This window comes from Mobula hypostoma, chromosome 5 (assembly GCF_963921235.1).
Source record: "Mobula hypostoma chromosome 5, sMobHyp1.1, whole genome shotgun sequence".
Lineage (NCBI taxonomy): Eukaryota > Metazoa > Chordata > Chondrichthyes > Myliobatiformes > Myliobatidae > Mobula > Mobula hypostoma.
In genome coordinates, this window is record NC_086101.1 from 192,591,330 (window position 1) to 192,617,882 (window position 26,553).

Genomic DNA, 26,553 nt, shown 5'->3' on the forward strand with positions numbered 1-26,553 from the left:
ATCCAATCCAACCACTTCCTCAGGCAGTTCAGTCCAAGCATTTACGATCAACACTGGTGCACCTCAGGGGCGTGTGCTTAGCCCACTGCTCTATTCTCTATATACCCATGACTGTGTGGCTAGGCATAGCCCAAATACCATCTATAAATTTGTTGATGATACAATCATTGTTGATAGAATCTCAGGTGGTGACGAGAGGGTGTACAGGAGTGAGATATGCCAACTAGTGGAATGGTGCCACAGCAACAACCTGGCACTCAATGTCAGTAAGATGAAAGAGCTGATTGTAGACTTCAGGAAGGGTAAGATGAAGGAACACATACCAATCCTCATACAGGGATCAGAAGTAGAGAGAGTGAACAGCTTCAAGTTCCTGGGTTTCAAGATCTCTGAGGATCTAACCTGGTCCCAACATATCAATGTAGTTATAAAGAAAGCAAGACAGAGGCTATACTTCATTAAGGAGTTTGAAGAAATTTGGCATGTCAACAAATACATTCAGAAACTTCTATAGTTGTACCGTGGAGGGCATTCTGACAGGCTGCATCACTGTCTGGTATGGAGGGGCTACTGCACAGGACCGAAAGAAGCTGCAGAAGGTTGTAAATCTAGTCAGCTCCATCTTGGGTACTAGCCTACAAAGAACCCAGGACATCTTCAGGGAGTGGTGTGTCAGAAAGGCAGCGTGTATTATTAAAGACCTCCAGCACCCAGGGCATGCCCTTTTCTCACTGTTACCATCAGGTAGGAGATACAGAAGCCTGAAGGCACACACTCAGTGATTCAGGAACAGCTTCTTCCCCTCTGCCATCCGATTCCTAAATGGACATTGAAGCTTTGAACACTACCTCACTTTTATTTTAATATACGGTATTCCTGTTTTTGCACTTTTTAAAATCTATTCAATATGTGTAATTGTTTTACTTGTTTATTTATTGTTATTATGTTTTATTTTATTTATTTTTTTTCTCTCTCTGCTAGATTACGTATTGCATTCAACTGCTGCAGTTGCTATCAAATTTCACGTAACATGCCGGTGATAATAAATCTAATTCTGAATCTGATTTATTCTCCTTCTCAACCCCATTCTCCTGCCTTCTCCCCATAACCTTCGACACCCTGACTAATCAAGAAGCTATCAACCTCTTGGTCTCTACAGCCGTCTGTGGCAACGCATTCCACAGACTTAACATCCTGTGGCTAAAGAAATTCTTCCTCATTTCTGTTCCAAATGGACATCCCTCTATTCTGAGGCTGTGCCCTCTGGCCCTAGACTCCCCCACTATTAGAAACATCCTCTCGACATCCACACTATCTAGGCCTTTCCAATATTCGATAAGTTTCAATGAGATTCCCCCCCCCCACCATTCTTCCAAACTCCAGCAAGCACAAGCACAGAGACGTCAAAAGCTCCTCAATCATTAACCCCAAACAAGAGAAAATCTGCAGCTGCTCGAAATCCAAGCAACACACACAAAATGTTGGAGGAACTCAGCAGGCCAGGCAGCATCTATGGAAAAAGGTACAGTCGATGTTTCCACAGATGCTGCCTGGCCTGCTGAGTTCCTCCAACATTTTGTGTGTGTTGCTCAGTCATAACTCTTTCATTCCTGGATAATTCTCATAACCTCTTCTGCTCTCTACCCAATTCCAGAACATCCTTCCTTAGATTTTGGGCCCAAGACTGTTCATAACACTGCAAATTCAGTCATAGCCCCTCGGCCCATTGCGTCCGTGCTGACCAGCAACAACCCATTTTCACTGAGCTGATACTAATCCCACTTTATTCTCACATTCCCATTACTTTGCCCCAGATTCCACCCCTAGGGGCAATTTACAGCAGGCAATTAACAGTTCTTCCAGGTGAGGCAACACTTCACCCACAAATCTGCTGGGGTTGTCTATTGTGACCAGTGCTCCTGAAGCGGTCTCCTCTACGTTGGTGAGACCCTTCATAAATTGGGGGACTACTTCACTGAGCACCCCTGCACCATCCACCATAAGTGGCCAAACATTTTAATTCCAGTTCCCATTCCCAGTCTGATGTTTGGTCCATGGCCTCCTCGTGCGCCACAATGAAGGAGAAACACTTTGCATTCCATCCGGGTAGCCTCCAACATGATGGCAGGAACATTGATTTCTTCTTCTGGTAAAACAATTTTCCCTCTTTTTCCATTCCCCACTCTGGCCTCTTACCTCGGCTCTACCTGCTTATCACCTCCCCCTGGGTCCCCTCCTCCTTCTCTTTCTCCTATGGCCCACCTGACTTCACCGATCACCTTCTAGGTATCCTCTCTTCCCCCCACCCTGTTATTCTGGCACCTTTCTCCTTTCTCTCCAGTCCCAATGACCGATCTCAGCCCAAAATGTTGACTGTTTACTCATTTCCATAGACGTTGCCTGATCTACTGAATTCCTCCAGCATATTGCGTGTATTGCTCTGGTCTTCCAGCATCTGCAGAATCTCTTGTGTTTATAATTGATTTACTAGCCCGTCCGTCTTTGGAATGTGTGAGGAAACTGGAGTGCCCGGTGGAGCTGGAAGGTATAAGTCTACCCAGCTCCCTGAAAGGGAGGACACACTGGATAGGGTGGGTAAGAAGGCGTTGGCACGCTGGCCTTCATGGGTCAGGTCATTGAATACAGGCATTGGGAAGACACGTTACAACTGTTCAAGTCATTAGTGGGACCCTACGTGGAGTATTGTGTGCAGTCCAGCTTGCTCAGCAATAGGAAGGATAGTGTTAAACTGGAGAGGGTTCAGAAAAGATTCACAAGGACGGTACCATGACTGGAGCACTTCAGCTATAAGGAGAAACTAGGTCTTTTCCTCCTGGAACCTAGGAGCCTGGCAGATGACATAATGGAACGCAGATTATTACATCACACTGCAGGTCTTTCAGCCCATGATGCTATGCTGACCTTTTAACCTACTCGACAATCAATCTAACCCTTCCCTCGTACACAACTCTCAACTTTTCTATCGTCCATGTACCTATCTAAGAGTTTCTTAAATGTCCCTAATATATCTGCTTCTATCACCATCCCGGGCAGCACCCATCACTCTGCGTAAAAAACCTACCCCTTATATCCCCCCATACTTTCCTCCAATCACCTTAAAATTATGCCCTATCATATTAGCCATTTCCGTCAGAGAAAGAAATCTCTGGCTGACCAAAGCCTCTTATCGTCTTGCACACTCCTATCATCACTTCTTATTCTACTTTCAAAGAGAAAAACCTCAGCTCGCACAACCCCTCATAAGGCATGTCCTCTAATTCAGGCAGCAACCTGGTAAATCTCCTCTGCATCCCCTCTACAGCTTCCACATCATTCCTTTGATGAGGTGACCAGAACTGAACACAATATTCCAAGTGTGGTTTAACCCTTTACAGAGCTGTAACACTATCTCATGGTTCTTGAACTCAATCCCCCAACTAATGAAGGCCAATGCACCATTCGCTTTCTTAACATCCCTAACAACTTGCATGGCAATTTTGAGGGACCTATAGACTTGGACCCCAAGATCCTTCTGTTCCTCCACACTGCTAAGAATTCTCCATTCAGAAATCGTAAGGGGCACAGATAAGCTCGATGGTCGAAATCTATTTTTCTAGAGAGTGGAGTCTAAATCTAGAACGTAGAGGTTTAAGAAGAGAGGGTAAAGATCTACAGGGGACCTGAAGGGCAAATTTTTCACATGGAGAGTGGTGAGTATTTGTTACGAGCTGCCAGAAGAAGTGGAAGAGGTGTGAACAATTAAAGTGTTTAAAACAGATTTAGCTATGGATATGGATAAAAAAAAGGGGAGGGAGGAGAAGATGGCGGCGCGATGCAGCGCGTGCGGCCGTTCCGAATGATATCATATGTGTTAACTAGGGGGCCGTGCACAATCCTGATTTGATGGGGACAGCTGTGAGAAGCACAGAGGAACACCTGGAGACACTTCTGAAATGCCCGCTTCGTTGCCGCTGCTACTGTGCAATCGAGAATCTCCGGAGGGGAAGGCCCCAAATCCTCGGCTTTGCCTATTGCCTGTTGCCGGGGCCGGGGTTGAAGCGCTCGGCAGAGATGGTGCTCGGTGCTCGGTGTCGGAGAGCTGGTTGGAGGCTCGGAGTTTTCAGACAGACTCGGAGTCAGACTGTGGTCGGATGCTTCCAGGGTGCTGCATCGGCAAGTTTGCGGTGCTGGAGGTTCACCGTCTGCGTGAGATGATGGGACTTTCGAGAGACTTTGAGACTTTTTACCATGTGCCCATGGTCTGTTCTTTATCAAATTACGGTATTGCTTTGCACTGTTGTATCTATATGTTATAATTATGTGGTTTTTGTCAGTTTTTCAGTTGGTTTGTCAGGTGTTTCTGTGATATCATTCTGGAAAAACATTGTATCATTTCTTAATGCATGCATTACTAAATGACAATAAAAGAGGACTACGTGTCCTCTTAATCTAATCTAATCTAAAAAAAAGTGTTCAGGGAGATGTGGCCCAAATGGAGGCAAATGAGACTAGCTCATAAATTCAAAGTAAATTTATTATCAAGGTAGTGCATTAACATTACTACCTTGAGATTCTTAGCAACATTCACAAAATGCTGGAGGAACTCGTTAGGTCAGGCAACACTGTTCTTTTTCATAAATTCTATTGTTTCTTTATTTTGTGGCTGCCTGCAAGAAGGTGAATCTCAAGGTAAACTGTACGCACTTTGATAATAAATGTACTTTGAAGAATCGAAATGGCAAAGCTTGTCACATAAGTAACCAGAAGAATTGTCATAGGGTTTTGGGTTTCACAGACCAGAGCTTCATGCTGACACAGGGTTTTCGTCTGCCCAATAAATTACATTTTGGACAGTCAGCTGTGATGCAGGGATCAGGAATTCAACGGTTTGGAGAGATGGAGATGTTTGATTATTTACTGGGGTTGAAGTTAATTGTCACTGTATTTCTGATATTTAGAGTTATGGATTCAGGCAACCCCAGAGACAGTCCCTTGGGTCCATCCGATCGATGTTGAGTGAGATTCCCATCTAAGCTAGCCTCACTTTGGTCCACACCCCTCTAAACCAGGAGTTCCCAACCTCGGTTCCGCACACCACTCAATTAATAGTGGGGGTCCATGGCATAAAAAAGGTTGGGAATCCTTGCTCTAAACATTTCCTGTCCATAAACCTGTCCAAGTCTCTTTTTTTTAATTTAGAGACAAAGACCAAACAGGCCTTTCTGGCCCAATGAACCACACCACCCAGCAACTCACCAATTTAACACTAGCTTAATCACAGGACAATTTACAATGACCGATTAACCCAACAACCGGTATGTTTTACAGTGGAGTAAAGGAAATTATAGAGGTATGAGACAGGAGTTGGCCAGAATTGATTGGAAAAGAACACTGGCAGGGATGACAGCAGAGCAGCAATGGGTGGAATTTCTGGAAGCAATTCGGAAGGCACAGGATATATACATCCCAAAGAGGAAGAAGTATTCTAAAGGCAAGATGACACAACCATAGCCAACAAGAAAAGTCAAAACCAACATAATAGCCAAAAAGTGGGCATATAATAGAGCAAAAATTAGTGGGAAGTTAAGAGGGTTGGGAAGCTTTTAAAAAACCATCAGAAGGCAACTAAAGAATTCATTAAGAGGATAAAGATGGAAGATAAAAGTAAGCTAGTCACTAATATTAAAGAAGATATCAAAAGTTTCTGCAGATACAAAGTGTAAATGAGAGGAGAGAGTGGATATCGGACTGCTGGGAAATGATGTTGGAGAGGTAGTCAAGGGGGACAACGAAATGGTGGACAAAATAAATAAGTATTTTGCATCAGTCTTCACTGTAGAGGAGATGAGCTGTATGGTGGAAGTTCCGGGTGGCAGAGGTCATGAAGTATGTGAAGTTACCATAACTAGAGAGAAGATTCTTGGGAAACTGAAAAGTCTGAAGGTAGGTAAGTCACCTGGACCAGATGGGTTCTGAAAGAGGTGGCTGAAGAGATTGTGGAGGCATTAGTAATGACCTTTCAAGAATCACTAGATTCTGGAATGGTTCTGGAAGACTGGAGAATTGTAAATGTCACTCCTCTCTTCAAGAAGAGAGAGAGGCAGAAGAAAGGAAACTTTAGGCCAGTTAGTCTGACCTCAATGGCTAGGAAATGTTGGATTCAATTATTGAAAATGAGGTCTCAGGATACTTGGAGGCACATGTTAAAATAGGCCCTAGTTAGCATGGTTTCCTCAAGGGAAAATTTTGCCTGGCAAATCTCGGCCCGAAGGATCGACTGTGCTTCTTCCTATAGATGCTGCCTGGCCTGCTGCGTTCACCAGCATTTTTTGTGTGTGTTGCCTGACAAATCTGTTGGAATTCTTTGAAGAAATAACAAGCAGGATAGACAAAGGAGAATCAGTTGATGTTGTGTATTTGAACTTTCAGAAGGCCACAACTGAGACAGTTTAACAAGCTACGAGGACATGGTATTACTGGAAAGATTCGAGCATGGATAAAGCAGGGGCTGATTGGCAGGAGGCAAAGAGTGGGAATAAAGGGAGCCTTTTCTGGTTGGCTGCTGGTGACTAGTGATGTTCCACAGGAGTCTGTGTTGGCACCAATTCCTTTTATGTTATATGTAATTGACTGCTTTGTTGCAAAGTTTGCAGATGATATGAAGATAGGTGGAGGGGCAGGTAGTTTTGAGGAAGTAGAGAGGCTACAGAAGGACTTAGACAGATTAGGAGAATGGGCGAAGAAATGGCAGATGGAATACAGTGTCAGGAAATGTATGGTCATGTTCTTTGGTAGAAGAAATGAAAGGGTTGACTATTTTCTAAATGGAGAGAAAATTAAAAAAACTGAGGCACAGAGGGATTTGGGAGTCCTTGTGCAGGATTCCCTGAAGGTAAATTTGTGGGTTGAGTCTGTGATGAAGAAGGCAAATGGGATGTTAGCATCCATTTCAAGAGGACTAGAATGTAAAAGCAAGGATACAATCTTGAAACTTTATAAAGGCCTCACTTGGAGTATTGTGAGCAGTTTTGTGCCCCTTATCTTAGAAAGGATGTGCTGAAACATGTGCTGAGAAGGTTCAAAGGAGGTTCACAAAAATGATTCCAGGATTGAATGGCTTGTCATAAGAAGAGTGTTTGATGGCTCTCGGCCTGTGCTCACTATAATTCAGAAGAATGAGGGGTGACCTCATTGAAACCTATCAGATGGTGAAAGGCTTGATAGGGTGAATGTGGAGAGGATGTTTCCTATGTTGGGAGAGTCTAAGACCGGAGGACACGGCCTCAGTATAGAGGGGCTTCCTTTTAGAATGGAAATGAGGAGGAATTTCTTTAGCCAGAATACGGTGAATCTATGGAATTCTTTACCACAAGCAGCTGTGGAGGCCAAGTCATTTTGTATATTTAATGCAGAGGTTGATAGATACTTGGTTGGACAGGGCATGAAGGGATATGGGGAGAAGGCAGGAGATTGGGGCTGAGAGGAAAATTGGACCAGCCATAATGAAATGGCACAGCAGACTCGATGGGCCAAATGGCCTAATTCCACTACTATATCTTATGGTCTCTGGACGGTGAGAGGAAACCCACACTAACAAACTAACTTTCTTACAGAGAACACCAGAATTGAACACCAAACACCAATGCCCCAAGTTGTAATCGCATCACACTAACCACTATACTACCTGCCTCAACCACGTTCTCTGGCAGCTCAGAGTGAAAAAATTGTCCCGAAGCTTCCTCTTCAATCCCTCCCCTCTCAGGTTCAAAGTTCAAAGTAAATTTATCCCAGTACATATACAGTATATCATCATTTACAACCTGAGATTCATTTTCTTGAGAGTGGCAGGTGGAGATACGTCTCTACCAAAGGAGCTGTAAGGTGCTCCTTCCCTCTGTTAGCCTGTAGGTCACCCTTGGGTGAGGTGTGGCACCTGCTTAGCCCCCCACAATCAGGGTCACACGAAGCCGCGGGATCTTGTGGTGAATGGTCGTATCACATTCTGGTTATGCGACCACTGGCACCAGGCAATCTCTGTAGAGAATTGATGATGGCTGGGGTCACCCGTCTTGTAAGGACACTGCCCCGAAGAAGGCAATGGCAAACCACATCTGTAGAAAAATTTGCCCAGAACCATCATGGTCATGGATGGACCCTGATCGCACACGTCATACAACACGGTCCATAACAATGATGATGGTGAATCCCAGAAATACAAGAAACACAATAGATTTAATGAAAGGCTGCCCCCAAGAGGACCTTAATGCTATGCCCTTTGCTTCTTGATGCCCTGCCCTTGGGAAGCAATCTGAGAACAATCACTTTGTCTATGTTCCTCATAATGTCTCAAACAACGTTTGGAAAATAGCCAATAGAAGTTGTAATTACATTAAAATTCGCATGCACTCAAACAGAAAGCTTCCAATTAACTGCGCAACAAAGATAATTATGAAAATGACTTGACCCAAAGGCATTGAGTGGAATAATATTCCATCCTTTCCCATTGAATTGACTTGGAATCGGTTGAGCTTTATAAAACTCGGGTTAGGCCACATCTGGGGTTTTGCATTCAGTTCTGGTCGCTCTATTATAGCAAGGATGAGGAGGCTTTAAGGACGTTCACCGGGATGCTGCCTGGATTAGAGAGGATGTTCTACTGGAGAGACTGGCATTCTACTTCAACACTTAATCTCTTCAACCCATCTCTTCCAGCTTCTTATTTCCACCCCACAGCCCCCCACCACCTTCCCCCTCAACTATCCCCTGCCAGCTTCTTCTGCCTCCTTCCTTTCCAGTCCCGATGGAAGGTCTTGGCCTGCAGTGTTGACTGTTTATTCCCCCCATTGATACTGGCCTGACTGACTGAGTTCCTCCAGCATTTTGTGCATATTGGACAAACTTAGGGTGTTTCTGCTGGAGCTTCAGAGGCTGAGGGGAGATCTGATCGAGATTTGTAAGTTTATGAGAGGCATAGCTAGAGTGGACTATCTGTTTCCCAGGGTGGAAATGTCTAATACCAGAGGGCATGCATTTGAGGTGAGAGGGGTTAATTTCAACAGAGATGGGAGGGGCAGGTTTTACTTTACACAGAGAGTGGTGTGTGCCTGGGGAGGTGGCAGAGACAGATACATTAGAGACTTTTAAAAGACGTTTAGATCAGCACATGGATGTGAGGAAAATGGAAGGAAATGGACATTGTGTAGGCAGAGGGGATCGGTTTAGACATTTGGTTACTAATTGAATTGGGTCAGCACAACATTGTGGGCTGAAGGGCCTGTTCCTGTGCTGTACTGTTTTCTGAATGGAATTGGGGTGGTCTACTGGGAGTCTTTCTGACAGAAATATATAAGAACTGCAATGGTCCATTTGGAATCTATGTACCGTGGTACAGCAAGTTAATGACATGATCTTATCACCATTACAGAAAAATGCGAATGACTAATCAAACCTGGGAGTGTTATTTGACATTCCAGAAGGACAGGCAAAAGACAAGCTAGACTTTTTTTCTTAAGGGCTATTAGTAAGCAGAGGAGATCGGCGGGGAGAGATGATTTTGGCTAAGTAAAAGAACTAGAAAAAATTCGGGAAATACAAGACATAGCAGACGCAGGAATCTGGAGCAACAAACAAACTAGCAGGTCAAGCAGTAGCTGTGGAGAGGGATGTCGATGTTTCCGTCAGGTCCAGCATTGAGAGAAATCATCCTGAGGTCACCAAATACTAGTTATAAAATTGGGCATGGCATGAAATGTTAGAGATGTAAAAGTGGCCAGTGTTGGCACGTGGCCAAGTAGTTAAGGCATCGGTCTAGTGATCTGAAGGTCGCTAGTTCAAGCCTCAGCTGAGGCAGCGTGTTGTGTCCTTGAGCAAGGCACTTAACCACACATTGCTCTGCGACGACACCAGTGCCAAGCTGTATTGGCCCTAGTGCCCTTCCCTTGGACAACATCGGTGGCATGGAGAGGGGAAACTTGCAGCATGGGCAACTGCTGGTCTTCCATACAACCTTGCTCAGGGCTACGTCCTGGAAACCTTCCAAGGCGCAAATCCATGGTCTCCCGAGACTAACGGATGCCTATATATAAAAAAAAATGGACTGAAATATGGCAGATAGAATTTGATGTAGAGATGTGTAATGTGTTACACTTTGGGAGGACAAACCAGGGTAGGACTTACGCAGTGTGTTAGGACACCGAAGTGTGTGGTAGATGAGAGGGATCTGGGAATACAGGTCCATAATTCCTTGAAAGTAGCATCACAGGTAGATAGGGTTGTAAAGACAGCTTTGGCACATGGGCCTCCATAAAGCAATGTATTGAGTACATAGCTTGGCATGTTATGTTGAAGTTGTACAAGACATTAGTGAGGACATCTGGAGTATAATGTGCAGCTTTGGTCACCAACCTCCAGGGAAGATACCAATAAGATTGAATGAGAACGGAGCAAATTTATTAAAATTTTGCCAGGACTTGAGGACCTGAGTTATAGGGAAAGGTTGAACAGGTTAGGACTTTATTTCCTGTAGCTTAGGAGATTTGATAGAGGTATACAAAATTATGAGGGGTAGAGACAGGGTAAATGCAAGCAGGCTTTTTCCACTCAGGTTGGGTGAGACTAGAACTTAGAGGTCATGGGCTAAGGGTGAAAGGTGAAATTAAGGGAAATGTGAGGGGCAGCTTTTTCACTCGGAGGGTGGTGAGAGTGTGGAATGAGCTACCAGCGGAAGTGGTGGATATGGGTTCAGCTGCGACATGTAAGAGAAGCTTGGATAAGTACTTGGATGTGAGGGGTATGGAGAGCAAGGTCCACGATTGGGTCAATGGGACGAGGCAGAATAACAGTTCAGCATGGAATAATGGGCTGAAAGCCCTTCTTTCTGTGCTATAGTGCTCTGTCATTCTATGACTCTATGACATAATAACACGTGGGATTTTAGACTGGCTGCAAAAGGAACAAATCAAATTTACCATAAATTAATGTGGAATACTCCAAGTTAATTTACTGATTTATCGGCAGATGGCAGGGACAGATAGTGGGGGAGATGCATGGCTTTGGTCTCAGCAAGGACTAGGCCTCAAGCCTCAGTTTTGCCTGCTTACAGCCTCCCAGGAGAGAGGCATTGGAGTCAGTGTGTCCGACCGGAGACAGTGTGGTACAATTTCCAAGCTGGAGTCAGTGCTGCCCCCCAGTGTTCGCTTGACAGAAGACAAGCTGTATTAAGGTTCCCTCCCCCTCCTGTCTTCTCCTGTCATTTTGGATCTCCCCCTCCCACTCCCACTTTCAAATCTCTTAATATCTCTTTTGTCCGTTAGTCCTGACGAAAGGTCTCGACCTGAAACGTCAACTGTACTTCTTCCAATAGATGCTGCCTGGCCTGCTGCGTTCCACCAGCATGTTGTTTGTGTTGTTGTATTAAGGTTGACAGGAGCCTTTTGCAACACTCTTGAACTCAGCATCTTAGAGTCTAGACTATATCTTTTGTGTGACTGTATTTTACTGATATCCTATATGTGTTTTATGTGCCTTGTGCTGTGTATGACTGTTGGTACTGTGTTTTGCTCATTGGCCCCAGAGTAACACTTTTTTTGGCTGTATTCATATATGGTTGAATGACAATTGAACTATAAAGAGGCTAAAATTTGTGGAACATGTATGAAGTGCCTTTCTGAATCAGTATGCCAAGAAACTCATATGTGAAAGACCACTTAGATTTGGTTTTCTGCAATGGGAAAGGGTTAACTGAAAAGCTTTTGTCAAAGGGCCATTGGGGAAGAGTGATCCTAATATGGTGGAACCTCATGAAAGTTGTAGAATAGAGGCACCTTGGAGCACAAATACAAGGTTCCCTGAAGTCAGGGGTGAGTTTTTTTACGCAGAGAATGGTGAGTGTATGGATGGAATGGGCTGCCGGCGACAGTGGTGGAGGTGGATACGATAGGGTCTTTTAAGAGACTTCTGCATACGTACATGGAGCTTAGAAAAATAGAGGGCTGTGGGTAACCCTAGGTAATTTCTCAGGTAAGGACATGTTCAGTACAACTTTGTGGGCCAAAGGGCCTGTATGGTGATGTAGGTTTTCTACGAAAGTTTCTATGAAAGTGGCATCACTGGTAGACAGGGTGGTGAAGAAGACTTTCGGTATGGTGGATTTCACCTGACAGGGCATTGAAATTGTAACATTATTTACAGAATTAGCTGTTGATGAGGCTGCATTTGGAACATTGTGTTCAGTTTTGGACACCCTGCAGTAGCAAAGATACCATTAAGCTGGAAAGACTGCAGATGAGGTTCATGAGGATGTTGTCAGGACTGGATCAAGGCTGGGCTTTTTATTGGACTGCCTAGATCTCGCTCTCCGTAATGAGATGGTGTCACTGATAAGGTTTTGTCAAAGGGCCTTTGGGGAAGAGTAACCATAACGTGGTAGAAAGTAATGGCTACAACACTTGTGCTGTCCCTAGCACATCCTTGAGTGTGTTGGTTGTTAACACAAAAGATGCACTTCACTTTATGTTCTGAATTTTCGATGTTCATGTGGCAAACAAAGCTAACCTTAAACACAAGGGATTCTGCAGATGCTGGAAATCCAGAGTAACACACACACAATGCTGGATAAACCCAGCAGGTCAGGCAGCATCTGTGGAAATCAACCAACAGTCGACATTTTGGGCTGAGACTCTTCAATTAAGACTCATCGGTTCTGCCGTCTTTCAGATAACGGTGTGGTGCTTAGCCATGCGGAGGAACAGAGGGAGCTTGGGATCCACGTCCATTGACACGCAGGTTGATAGGGTGGCTAAGGATTTCAATGGCTTGTGTTCTGTGCTGTTCTTCCAAGTTTGTAGGGCCTGTTACATTGGCGCTCGAGTGCGTGGCACCACTTGTGGGCTGCCCCCCAGCACAACATTGTATGTTCAGAATCAGAATCAGGTTTAATATCACCGGCATATGCCACGGAGTTTGTTAACTTTGCAGCAGCAGTACAATGCAGTAGATGATAAATACAGAAGTGTTCATGGCTTCAATGCCCATTCATAAATCAGATAGCAGAAGCTGTTCCTGACTCGCTGAGAGTCTGTCTTCAATTTACGTGAGATAAATAAACCTGAACCTTGAATGTTTAATCTAGATGAAACTTAGAGCAGGATTCTCCTTTGGGACCTTGGTATCTGGTGGTTGGAGTCCTGCAGGCAGCCTGTCCTCATGTTGGAGGACTGTCCGTGTCGGGGTGGGGGGGCGAGTAGGATATTGGTTTGTTTTGCTGCTGTTGCCTTGGTTTGTTGTTCCGGCCGCGCGTTCTGGTGGCACTATAGAAAGCTCATACTGTTCCACTGAATGTGGTCAGCACGCTTATTTTAGCACCAGACCACATGGCGATACACTTACTGGCTGCCCCCAGCAAATCCCTAGGTTAAGTTGGACCCATTTCACTCTATGTTTCGATGTACAATCTGAATCTGATGCAATTTAATATGAGACTTAAAACTAGATGAGGAAGGTATGCAGATATGAGAGAGTACTGGCTGTTGCTATCAGTAAAAATAAATGGAAAGGCTTGGGGATGGACAGGAAACAGTTAGCTTTTAACAAAACAATGCACAAATTTTCCCAAGGGACAAAGAAAACCAACAAGAAAACTGATTCATTCATGGATGAAAACAGAAAATAAAGATATCATTAATTCTAAGGAAGAGGCTTGTATAAGTTGCCAGAAATAGCAATAGACCTGAGGCCTGGTACCATTTTAGCTCAATGAAAGAGGACCAAGAAGTTGGTAAAAATTAAAGGTAAAGATTTAAAAATTAGTGTTATTTGTTACCTGCACATCAAGACATCAAAGCCTGCAGTGAAATGTGTTGTTTGTGTCAACAGACATCCCACCCTGCAAAAACTCATTTCAGGGAGGTAGCACCATCTATTTGCAGGAGACTTCCGGGAGAGGTGGGATGTCTGCAATAGAGTAGCTCCTTCGCAGCTGGTCAGCTAGTTTAAATAACGTTAGCTATGCTAATGAACGAATGACACCTGTTAAACTCACCTCAACATGTCTTTTACAGTCTTAACCCACCATGGGCAATAGAAAAGTCACTGTTGCAAACAGTGCGGCGAGCAACACTGTCATTATTTTTGACCCCCATTAAGCAGGGGTACACTTTAGTGTAGTCTGGGGTGACGTACGTTTTATATTTGATTTTTTTGGAACATTCTGCCATGGCACGCGCTCGCTCGCTCGCTCACTCTCGTGGTCGCTCTCGCACTTTCACTCTCCCTCTCTCTCGCTCGCGCGCTCTCACTTGCTTGCTCTCACACCCACGCGCTCTCACTTGCTTGCCCTCGCGCGCGCTCTCTCTCTCTCTCTTGCTTGCTTGCTCTCGCTCTCTCTCGTGCTTTCTCTTTTGCTTTCTCTCCCGCGCTCTCTCGCACGCTCTCAAAAAAATTGATTTCCGTGACAATGTATATAATTTGCAGGCATCAGGGAGCCACTATTAATATGTGGGAGACTCCCAGAACTTCCAGGAGAGGTGGGATGTCTGTGTCAATGACCAACACAGTCCGAGGATGTGCTGGGGGAAACTCACAAGTGTCAGCATGCTTCTGCACAATCTTCTGTGTTTAGGAACCTAACCTTGGTTTGCTGGTCTTTTCCACTTCACCCACCCACAGACTCTCCAGCCGTCCATTCGGTCAGAAACTCCATCCACTCACAGACTCTCCAGCCGTCCATTCGGTCAGAAACTCCATCCACTCACAGATTCTCCAGCCGTCCATTCGGTCAGAAACTCCACCCACCCACAGACTCTCCAGCCGTCCATTCGGTCAGAAACTCCACCCACCCACAGACACTCCAGCCGTCCATTCAGTCAGAAACTCCATCCACTCACAGATTCTCCAGCCGTCCATTTGGTCAGAAACTCCATCCACTCACAGACTCTCCAGCCGTCCATTTGGTCAGCCTGGTCTCCTGTTCTACATTACCCTATCAGGGACAGCACTGTAGTGTAGCAGTCAGCATAACGCTTTACAGCACCAGCAATCAGAATGTAGGGGTTCAATTCTCTCCCACTGTCTGTAAGGAGTTTGTACGTTCTCCCTGTGACTGTGTGGGTTTCCTCCGGGTGCTCTGGTTTCCTCCCACAGTCCAAGGGTGTACGGGTTGGCAGATTAGTGGACACGTTATTTTGGAGCCAGAAGCATGGTGATGCTTGCCTGGCGATAGAGACCTGCACTATCCTTGCTGATTTGATTTGACGCAATCAATGCATTTTGATGTATGTTTTCATGTACTTATGACAAAAGGTTGATATTTAATCTTTGTCTTTAAATTTGGGACTACCTTAGACGGCCGTTATGGACCAGTCAGGCTGAAGTAATTTTCTCAGCTGTATGACTCTAAGAACTGTGGTTCTTTGGGATGTGTCACAAAAGGAATTAAGGGGAAAGAGTTTGATCCATTGGAGATCGGAATCTGACTCATTTACACTAATCTGGGGATAATCAGTAATAAATCCTACCTCCTCACGCTCCTGCAGTTTGATATCAAGTGATTGGTCATCTCCCAGTTGCCTCTTGGGCCTGATGTATGATGGCGGGGTGCCGAGGTTACTCCACTCCAGCTCCTCGGGCTCAATGCCCTTGCCATCCCTCAGCCTCTCCCAAGCCTCTTGGTTCCTCTTCACCTCCTCGCTGCTGGGTAGGCTGGGGCTGGCCCCAGCTGCCTCCTTGTCCTGGCCTTGGCCGGTCTCCTCCACCTCCAGCACCTTGCCCGGAGGAGGCTCAGCCCTGCTCCGGCTCACCCGCTTGTCCCGCAGCCCGTCCTTGAAGGCCGACACCACCACGCTGGCTTTCTGTACCTGCTCCACCGTCTGCTTCTTGGACATCAGAACGCCCATCGTGTCCTGCTCGAAGCCAAGCCTCTGGAATTCAGTACAGAGTTCGCTTTTTGTCTGACAGCGTTCTCGGGACAATGTAGGTTCAGTTATAATACAGTCCACTCAACGGCAACTGGGAATATAACACAATTAGATTCAGATTCAGATTTATTTAACACATGTACACCAAAACATAACGTAAATGCGTCCTCACCAACATCTTAATCAATTACTGGAGTGCCATGTATTTGCTGAAAAAAGTATGTGAACCTTTGCTTTCAGTAACTGGTGTGACCCCTCTATACAGCAATAACTTCAACCAGACATTTCCAGTAACTGTTAATCAGACCTACACATCGGTTTGGAGGAATTTTAGGTCATTTCTCCTTACAAAACTGCTTTAACTCTGGGATGTTGGTGGGCTTCCTTGCACGAAATGCTTGCTTCAGGTTCTTCCACAACATTTCTATAGGATTAAGATTAGGACTTTGACTCAGCCAATCCAAAACACCAATTTTCTTCTTTTCAAACCATTCTGTTGCTGCATTATACATTTTCTATTGAGCTTCAGTTGATGGACTGCTACCCTGACCTTCTCTGTAAAACGTCTTGATACAATTTTGAATTCATTGTTCCCTCAACGATTGCAAGCTGTCCAGGCCCTGATGCAACAAAATAGCCCCAAACTATGATGTTCCTTCCACCGTGCTTCACAGCTGGGATGAGGTTTTGATGTTGGTGTGCAGTGCCGTTTTTTTCTTCAAACATAGCAATGTTCATTCCTGCCATAAAGTTCAACTTCTGTCTCATCTGTCCACAGAACATTGTCCCAGAAGTGTTGTGGAACATCCAGGTGGTCTTCTGCAAACTTGAGATGTGCAGCAATGCTTTTTTAGAGAGCAGTGGTTTCCTCCATGGTGTCCTTCCATGAACACAATTCTTGTTCAGTGTTTATCTTATAGTCGACACATGAACAGAGATTTTAGCAGGTTCTAGAGATTTCTGCAGGTCTAGAAACATAGAAAACCTACAGCATAATACAGGCCCTTCGGCCCACAAAGTTGTGCCGAACATGTCTCTACCTTTGAAATTATTAGACTTGCCTATAGCCCTCTATTTTACTAAGCTCCATGTGCCTATCCAAAAGTCTCTTAAAAGACCCTATCGTATCCGCCTCCACCACCATCGCCGGCAGCCTATTCCACACACTCACCACTCTCTGAGTAAAAAACTTACCCCTGACATCTCCTCTGTACCTACTCCCCAGCACCTTAAACCTGTGCCCTCTTGTGACAACCATTTCAGCCCTGGGAAAAAGCCTCTGACTATCCACATGATCAATGCCTCTCATCATCTTATACACCCCTATCAGGTCACCTCTCATCCTCCGTCGCTCCAAGGAGAAAAGGCCGAGTTCACTCAACCTGTTTTCATAAGGCATGCTCCCCAATCCAGGCAACATCCTTGTAAATCTCCTCTGCACCCTTTCTATGGCTTCCACATCCTTTCTATAGTGAGGTGACCAGAACTGAGCACAGTACTCCCAGTGTGGTCTGACCAGGGTCCTATATAGCTGCAACATTACCTCTCGGCTCCTAAATTCAGTTCTGCGATTGATGAAGGCCAATGCATTGTATTCCTTCTGAACCACAGAGTCAACCTGCGCAGCTACTTTGAGCGTCCTATGGACTCAGACCCCAAGATCCCTCTGATCCTCCACACTGCAAGAGTCTTACCATTAATGCTATATTCTGCCATCGTATTTGACCTACCAAAATGAACCACTTCACACTTATCTGGGTTGAACTCCATCTGCCACTTCGCAGCCCAGTTTTGCATCCTATCAATGTCCCACTGTAACCTCTGACAGCCCTCCACACTATCCACAACACCTCCAACCTTTGTGTCAGCAAATTTACTAACCTATCCCTCCACTTCTTCATCCAGGTTATTTATAAAAATCAACAAGAGTCAGGGTCCCAGAACAGATCTCTGAGGCACACTACTGGTGACTGACCTCCATGCAGAATATGACCTGTCTACAACCACTCTTTGCCTTCTGTGGGCAAGCCAGTTCTGGATCCACAAAGCAATGTCCCCTTGGATCCAATGCCTCCTTACTTTCTCAATAAGCCTTGCATGGGGTACCTTATCAAATGCCTTGCTGAAATCCATATACACTACATCTACTGCTCTTAGTCACATCCTCAAAAAATTCAATCAGGCTCGTAAGGCACGACCTGCCCTTGACAAAGCCATGCTGACTATTCCTAATCATATTATGCCTCTCCAAATGTTCATAAATCTTGCCTCTCAGGATCTTCTCCAAAAATTTACCAACCACTGAGGTAAGACTCACTGGTCTATAATTTCCTGGGCTATCTCTACTCCCTTTCTTGAATAAGGGAACAACATTCGCAACCCTCCAATCCTCCGGAACCTCTCCCGTTCCCATTGATGATGTAAAGATCATCGCCAGAGGCTCAGCAATCTCCTCTCTCGCCTCCCACAGTAGCCTGGGGTACATCTCATCTGGTCCCGGCGACTTATCCAACTTGATGCTTTCCAAAAGCTCCAGGATATCCTCTTTCTTAATATCTACATGCTCAAGCTTTTCAGTCTGCTGCAAGTCATCACTACAATCACCAAGATCCTTTTCCATAGTGAATACTGAAGTAAAGTATTCATTAAGCACCTCTGCTATTTCCTCTGGTTCCATACATACTTTCCCACTGTCACACTTGATAGGTCCTATTCTTTCACGTCTTATCCTCTTGCTCTTCACATACTTGTAGAATGCCCTGGGATTTTCCTTAGTCCTGCCCGCCAAGGCCTTCTCGTGGCCCCTTCTGGCTCTCCTAATTTCCTTCTTAAGCTCCTTCCTATTAGCCTTATAATCTTCCAGATCTCTATCATTACCTAGCTCTCTGAACCTTTTGTAAGCTTTTCTTTTCTTCTTGATTAGATTTATTACAGCCTTTGTACACCACGGTTCCTGTACCCTACCATAACTTCCCTGTCTCATTTGAACATACCTATGTAGAACTCCACACAAATATCCCCTGAACATTTGCCACATTTCTTCCATACTTTTCCCTGAGAACATCTGTTTCCAATTTAAGCTTCCAATTTCCTGCCCGATAGCCTCATAATTCCCCTGACTTCAATTAAGTGCTTTTCTAACTTGTCTGTTCCTTTCTCTCTCCAATGCTATTGTAAAGGAGATAGAATTATGATCACTATCTCCAAAATGCTCTCCCACTGAGAGATCCAACACCTGACCAGGTTAATTTCCCAATACCAGATCAAATACAGCCTCTCCTCTTGTTGGCTTATCTGCATATTGTGTCAAGAAACCTTCCTGAACACACCTAACAAACTCCACCCCATCTAAATCCCTTGCTCTAGGGAGATGCCAATCGATATTTGGGAAATTAAAATCTCCCATCACTACAACTCTGTTATTATTACACCTTTCCAGGATCTGTCTCCTTATCTACTCCTGTTACTATTAAAAAACACCCAGTAAAGTTACTGACCCCTTCCTGTTCCTAACCTCCACCCACAGAGACTCCGTAGACAATCCCTCCATGGCATCCACCATTTCTGCAGCCGTGACACTATCTCTGACCAGCAGTGCTACGCCCCCACCTCTTTTCCTCCCTCCCTGTCCTTTCTGAAACATCTAAAACCTGGCACTTGAAGTAACCATTCCTGTCCCTGAGCCATCCAAGTCTCTGTAATGGCCACCACATCATAGCTCCAAGTACTGATCCACGCTCTAAGCTCATCCGCTTTGTTCACAACACTCCTTGCGTTAAAATAGACGAATCTCAAACCTTCAATCTGGGCACGTCCCTTCTCCATCACCTGCCTCTCCTCTCTTTCACACCGTTAACAAGCTTTCTCTATTTGTGAGCCAACCTCCTCTTCCCCAGCTCTTCAGTTCGGTTCCCACCCCCCCAACAATCCTAGTTTAAACTCTCCCCTGTAGCCTTAGCAAACCTCCCCGCCAGGATATTGGTCCCCCTGGGATTCAAGTGCAACCCTGCTTTTTGTACAGGTCACACCTGCCCCAAAAGAGGTCCCAGTGATCCAGAAATCTGAATCCCTGCCCCCTGCTCCAATCCCTCAGCCACGATTTATCCCCCACCTCATTCTATTCCTATACTCACTGTCACGTGGCACAGGCAGTAATCCTGAGATTACTACCCTTGATCCTGCTTCTCAACTTCCTTCCCAACTCCCTGTAATCTTTTTTCAGGACCTCTTCCCTTTTCCTACCTATGTCATTGGTACCACTATGTACCATGACCCCTGGCTGTCCTCCCTCCCACTGCAGGATATCTTGGACGTGATCTGAAACAGCTCGGACCCTGGCACCTGGGAGGCAAACTACCATCTGACTTTCTTTCCTGCATCCACAGAATCGACTGCCTGACCCCCTAACAATAGAGTCCCCTATCACTGCTGACTTCCTCTTCCTTTCCCTACCCTTCCGAGTGAGAGGGCCGGACTCTGTGCTAGAGGCACGGCCACTGTCGCTTCCCCCAAGTAGGCTGTCCCCCCAACGGTACTCAAACAGGAGTACCTATTGTCAAGGGGCACAGCCAGTGGGGTACTCTCTAGTACCTGACTGTTCCCCTTCCCCCTCCTGACTGTGACCCACTTGTTTGTCTCACGTGGCCCCTGTGCCTATAACTCCTCTCTGTCACCTCCTCGCTCTCCCTGACCAGACGAAGGTCATCGAGCTGCATCTTCAGTTCCCTAGCTCGACGCACCTGGTGCAGATATGGCCATCCGGGAGGCTGGGAGACACCAGGACCTCCCACACCTGACACCGAGCACAGAAAACTGGCCTCACACACGTACTTCCTCCTTTCCGCAAGTAACACCGGTAAACCTACCTCGCCTCATCCCGTTACCGCCAAAGCCCTATCACTCTGCTGCCTCTCACTCCGCTGCCCGCTCCGAACGCTGCCCGCTGGATATGGCGGTCTTATTTTTAAACCTTTCACGCTCTACTGGCTGACGTCACGCGCCTGCGCAGTCTTGCCTCTCTTTTATCCCAAGTGGTAAAAACTGCCTTGGCTCTGAAAATCAGCCGTTCACTCGCAGCCTTCTTGCTCTGAATCTTTTGCTGTTACCCTTGGGTTCCTTTTCACCTCCTTCAGCACTGCACTTTGGTGTTCTTGGTGAGATCTTTGCAAGACGCCTACTCCTAAGGAGAGTGGCAACACTACTGGGTTTCCCACATTTGTAGAACATTTCTCTTACTGTGGACTGATGAACACTCAGGTCTTTAGGAATGCTTTTGTAGCTTTCTTCAGCTTCGTGCATCTCTACAATTCTTCTTCTAAGGTCCTCTGAAAATTGTTTTGATCGAGGCATGGTGCACATAAACAGATCTTTCTTGAGGAGAGCAGGCTGTGTGCCTGACCTTGTGTGCCTTTTTTATAGGGCAGGGCACCTCTACAACCCACACCTCCAATCTCATCTCATAGATTGGAACACCCGACTCCAAGTAGCTTTTGTAGAAGGCATTACCCCAGAGATTCACATACTTTTCCCAACAAATACATGTAATATTAGATCATTTTTCTCAATAAGTCAATGAACTAGTATAATGTTTTTGTGTTATTTATTTAATTGGGTTCTCTTTATCTAGTTTTAGGACTTACATGAAGATCTGATCACATTTTAGGTGATATTTGTGCAGTAATAGAGAAAATTCTACAGGGTTCACAAAGTTTCCAGCACCGCTGTAGCTTTATTTGTCACAAGTACATTGAAACACACAGTGCAATGCACCATCTGCGTCACCAACACAACCTAAGGATGTGTTGGGAACGGCCCAGATTCTGGTGCCTACACAGCATGTTCATAACGTTCAGAGAACAACTCAAGCAACCACAATGACAAGAGGAAAACAAGCCCCTTTCCCTTCCTCCCACCCATCCACACAAACGCATGAGGCAGCAGAATTAGGCCATTCGGCCCATCAAGTCTGCTCCACCATTCCATCATGGCTGATTTATTATCCCTCTCAACCCCTCCCCTGCCTTCTCCCCATAACCTCTGACACCCTTACCAATCAAGAACCTATCAACCTCCACTTTAAATACTGTCTATCCAATGCTTTGGCCTCACAGCACTTTGTGGCAATGAATTCCACAGATTCACCACCCTCTCTAGATAATTTCTCCTCAAGGGACGTCCCTCTATTCTGAGGCTGTGCCCTCTGGTCTTAAGACTTCCGCACTGTCGGAAACATCCTCTTCACATCCACTCTATTGAGGCTTTCAATTCCGGATATGTTTCAATGAGACTCTCCCTTCATTTTCCTGCACTCCACCAACTGCAGAACCGTCAAATGCTCCTCATACGTTAACCCTTTCATTCCCGGGATCATTCTCGTGAACCTCTTGGACAGGCCTTTAATAAATGGATAGTGGGGGGAGAAAAGCATCAACTCACACACTTACACCTCTCCCCAGTCCACCAATCAGCTCAGGATTCTGTCTCACATCTCCCTCTCTCCTCTCAGAACCATCCGTCTCCCCCTCTCCACTCCTAGCCCTGACGCAGGGTTTCCGTTCCGAAACGTCGACAGTTCATTCCCTCCCCACAGATGCTGCCCGGCCCGTGGAGTTCCTCCAGCAGGTCGCTGAGAAATCCCAGCAGCAGCTCTTCTTCCTCAGGAGGCTAAAGGAATTTGGCATGTAACCTTTGACCCTCGCCAGTTCTCATTGATGCCCCACAGAAAGTATCCTGACCGGATACACCACCGTCTGGTGTGGCCATTGCCCTGCTCATGAGCGAAAGGAACTGCAGTGAGTTGTGAACACAGCTCAGCACATCACAGAACCCAGCCCCTAATCGGTGGTGTCTGCCCACACTCCTCACCGTCCCAGTAAAGCAGCCAGGCTTCTCCCCTTCGCGGCAAGAGAAGATACCAAAGCCTAGAAGTATGTCCACAAGGACAGCTATTAAACAGTCCTTTGGTATGATAGGATGGGCTCTTTACCGCACAATCTACCTCATTGTGACCTGGCACCTCACTGTGTAGCTGCACAGCACTCTCTCGGTAACTGGGACACTTTATTCTGCCTACTCTTGGTGTTTTCCCCTGTACTGTTGTAGTGAAGTGACCTGTATGGAAGGCATGTAAAACAAAGTTTTTTTTCCTGTATCTCGGTAAATGCAAATTGGTAAATTGGTAAGTTTATTATCGTTACACAAACCGGCCCGTATCTTATTTATTCACAGGTCCTTTGAGCCCAACGAGCCACATCGCCTAGCAACACACATATTGAACTCTAGCCTAATCACAGGACAGTTTAAATAACCTTTTAACTACTGACCAGAACTTCCTTGGATTATGGGGGGAGACCCATGCGGTCACAGGGAGAACGTACAGACTTCTTACAGACGGTGAAAGAATTGAACTCTGAACTCTGACGGCCCGAGCTGTAACAGCGTCGCGCTAACCACTACACCGCCATGACTCTGTGAACATGGAAACGGACACTTCAATCCAGTGCGTGCTCAACGGCCATTAAACTAACCAGCTAACCTACAGACCTGAGATGCTTCAACATTGGGTCTAGCATCGCTGGGATCTGTCGTGAAATTTGTTGTTTTGCAGCAGCAGTAATTTGCAATACATGTCTGTCTGTCTGGGTACCATATCCAATGCGGAATTTGGTAACCATGGTTTTTCATATAGATCTATCCTTCATTTTTTGGATGACTTCCATTTCCTCGATGTGTTGCTGTACATAATAATAAAAATTATAGAATATAATCAGTACATATAAAAAAAAGAAAATTAAATTCAATAGGTAGTGCACAAAGGGAGGCAGTGTTCATAGTTCATTGTCCTTTCACAAATCTGATGGTGGAGGGGAAGAAGCTGTTCCTGAATCGTTGAGTGTGAGTCTTCAGGCTCCTGTGCCTCCTCCCTGATGGTAGCAATGAGAAGAGGGCATGTCCTGGGTGCTGGGGGTCCGTAATGATGGATGCCACCTTTCTGAGGCATTGCCTTTAGAAGGCATCCTTGTTGCTGGGGAGACCCGTGCCCACGGTGGACTGGCTGAGTTTACAGCTTGTGCAATGGCCTCTCCCTACCAGACACCTACCCCACTGCTGTTAGATAAAGTTTAAAGATTACCTTTATTTGTCACATGTTCACCAAAACATATAGTGAAATGTGTTGTTTGCATCACTGGCCAACGTCGTCCGAGGACGGGCTGGGAGCAGCCCGCAATGTGGCCACACTTCTGATGCCAACACAGAATGCCCACAACTCACTCACCCTAACCTGGACGTCTTTGGGCGAAGGAGGAGCACCCGGAGGAAGTCCACAGGTCACGGGGAGAACATACAAACTCTTACAGAATTAGTGCTGGCACTGCCAAGGGCTATGCTCACTGCTACACTGCCGTGCACGACAGCATCACAGGCAGACGTTCTCAGCTGATCAAGAGTCTGCAAACGACGGGATGAAGGCTGTCTTTGAACCTGGTAGTACCGCGGTGACTGATGTGGGCAGCTCACCCCCCGCTCTGCCACCTCCCCGCGGGCAGATAGGGACGGGCCGTCAGTGCTGGCATTGCTGCTGTGACACAGATCCCATGAATGAAATGAAAACCTGTCGGGGCAGTGTAATCCACGTTGCATCACAATGCAAGATTCAATTAGTGTCACACATACATCGAAACTTACAGGGAAATACATCGTTTGTGTCTCTGACCAGCACAACTGAGGGTGTGCTGGGGTCAGACCTGTGAAACATCCATCACGGGAAAGCCTTCCCAACCACTTGGCACATCTACACACAGTACTGTGGTGGGAAACCAGCATCCATCATCTGGGACCCCACCACCCAGGCCACACTCTCTTCTCACTGCAGCCATCAATCAGGAGGTACAGGAGCCTCAGGACCCACACCACCAGGTTCAGGAACTGTTATTACCCCTCAACCATCAGGCAGGAGGTACAGGAGCCTCAGGACCCACACCATCAGGTTCAGGAACAGTTATTATCCCTCGACCATCAGGCAGGAGGTACAGGAGTCTCAGGACCCACACCACCAGGTTCAGGAACAGTTATTACCCCTCAACCATCAGTCAGGAGGTACAGGAGCCTCAGGACCCACACCACCAGGTTCAGGAACTGTTACTACCCCTCAACCATCAGGCAGGAGGTACAGGAGCCTCAGGACCCACACCACCAGGTTCAGGAACAGTTATTATCCCTCAACCATCAGGCAGGAGGTACAGGAGTCTCAGGACCCACACCACCAGGTTCAGGAACAGTTATTATCCCTCGACCATCAGGCAGGAGGTACAGGAGTCTCAGGACCCACACCACCAGGTTCAGGAACAGTTATTATCCCTCGACCATCAGGCAGGAGGTACAGGAGCCTCAGGACCCACACCACCAGGTTCAGGAACAGTTATTACCCCTCAACCATCAGTCAGGAGGTACAGGAGCCTCAGGACCCACACCACCAGGTTCAGGATCAGTTATTACCCTTCAACCATCAGGAAGGAGGTACAGGAGCCTCAGGACCCACACCATCAGGTTCAGGAACAGTTATTATCCCTCGACCATCAGTCAGGAGGTACAGGAGTCTCAGGACCCACACCACCAGGTTCAGGAACAGTTATTATCCCTCGACCATCAGACAGGAGGTACAGGAGCCTCAGGACCCACACCACCAGGTTCAGGAACAGTTATTACCCCTCAACCATCAGTCAGGAGGTACAGGAGCCTCAGGACCCACACCACCAGGTTCAGGAACCGTTATTATCCCTCAACCATCAGGCAGGAGGTACAGGAGCCTCAGGACCCACACCACCAGGTTCAGGAACTGTTATTACCCCTCAACCATCAGGCTCCTGAACCAGAGGGGATAACTTCACTCACCCATCAATGAACTGATTCCACAGCCTACTGATCCACTTTCAAGGACTACATATTCTGAATCATAGCTTTCTATCGATCTACTTATTCTTTTTTGTGTTTGCTCAGTTTGTCTTCTTTTGCTCATTGGCTGTTTGTCGGCCTTTGTGTGCAGTTTTTCACTGAGTCTATTGTACTTCTCTGTTCCACTGTGAGAAAATGAATGTCAGGGTGGTATATGGTGACATATATGTACTTCAATAATAAATTTACTTTCAACTTCAATTCTGAAAGGAAAATGAAAGGAAGATAGGGAATTGGGTATAAATGTGATCAAAGTCACAGTAAAGTTTATTATCAAAGTACACGCAGTACTGTGCCTGGGTCTTGGGTTCATATACAGAGTACAGCCAGGGGACCTGAGACTTGCACAGTACTGCAGTAATTTTATGTGTTGCTCTGTACTGCTGCCGCAAAAAAAAACACACATTTAAAGGCATATGTGAGTGATGTCAAACCTGATTCTGATACGGGTCTCTTTTGTAGACTGAGACTGGGAAGGGGGCAGGGAGAGGGGAATCATGGTTGGGAAAAGGGAGAGGGGAGGGAGTGGGAAGCACCAGAGAGACATTCTGTAATGATCAATAAGTTAATTGTTTGGAATCAAATGATCTTGCCTGGTGTCTCAGGGTTGAGTACATGCCATCCCTCACCCCTGGCACTTTTTCTCTGCCATCCCTCACCCCTGGCACTTTTTCTCTGCCACCCCTTGCCT

General features: G+C 46.1%; 1 protein-coding gene across 1 annotated transcript in view; it reads right to left on the reverse strand.

Moving 5' to 3' along the window:
- Window positions 1-26,553, reverse strand: part of phf24 (PHD finger protein 24) — a 66,226-nt gene that overhangs the window by 30,615 nt on the left and 9,058 nt on the right. The window contains exon 2 of the mRNA XM_063047748.1: window positions 15,513-16,002. Within this exon, the coding sequence (XP_062903818.1) occupies window positions 15,513-15,890 (378 nt within the window). The 5' untranslated portion in view covers window positions 15,891-16,002. The remainder of the gene's footprint in view (window positions 1-15,512; window positions 16,003-26,553) is intronic.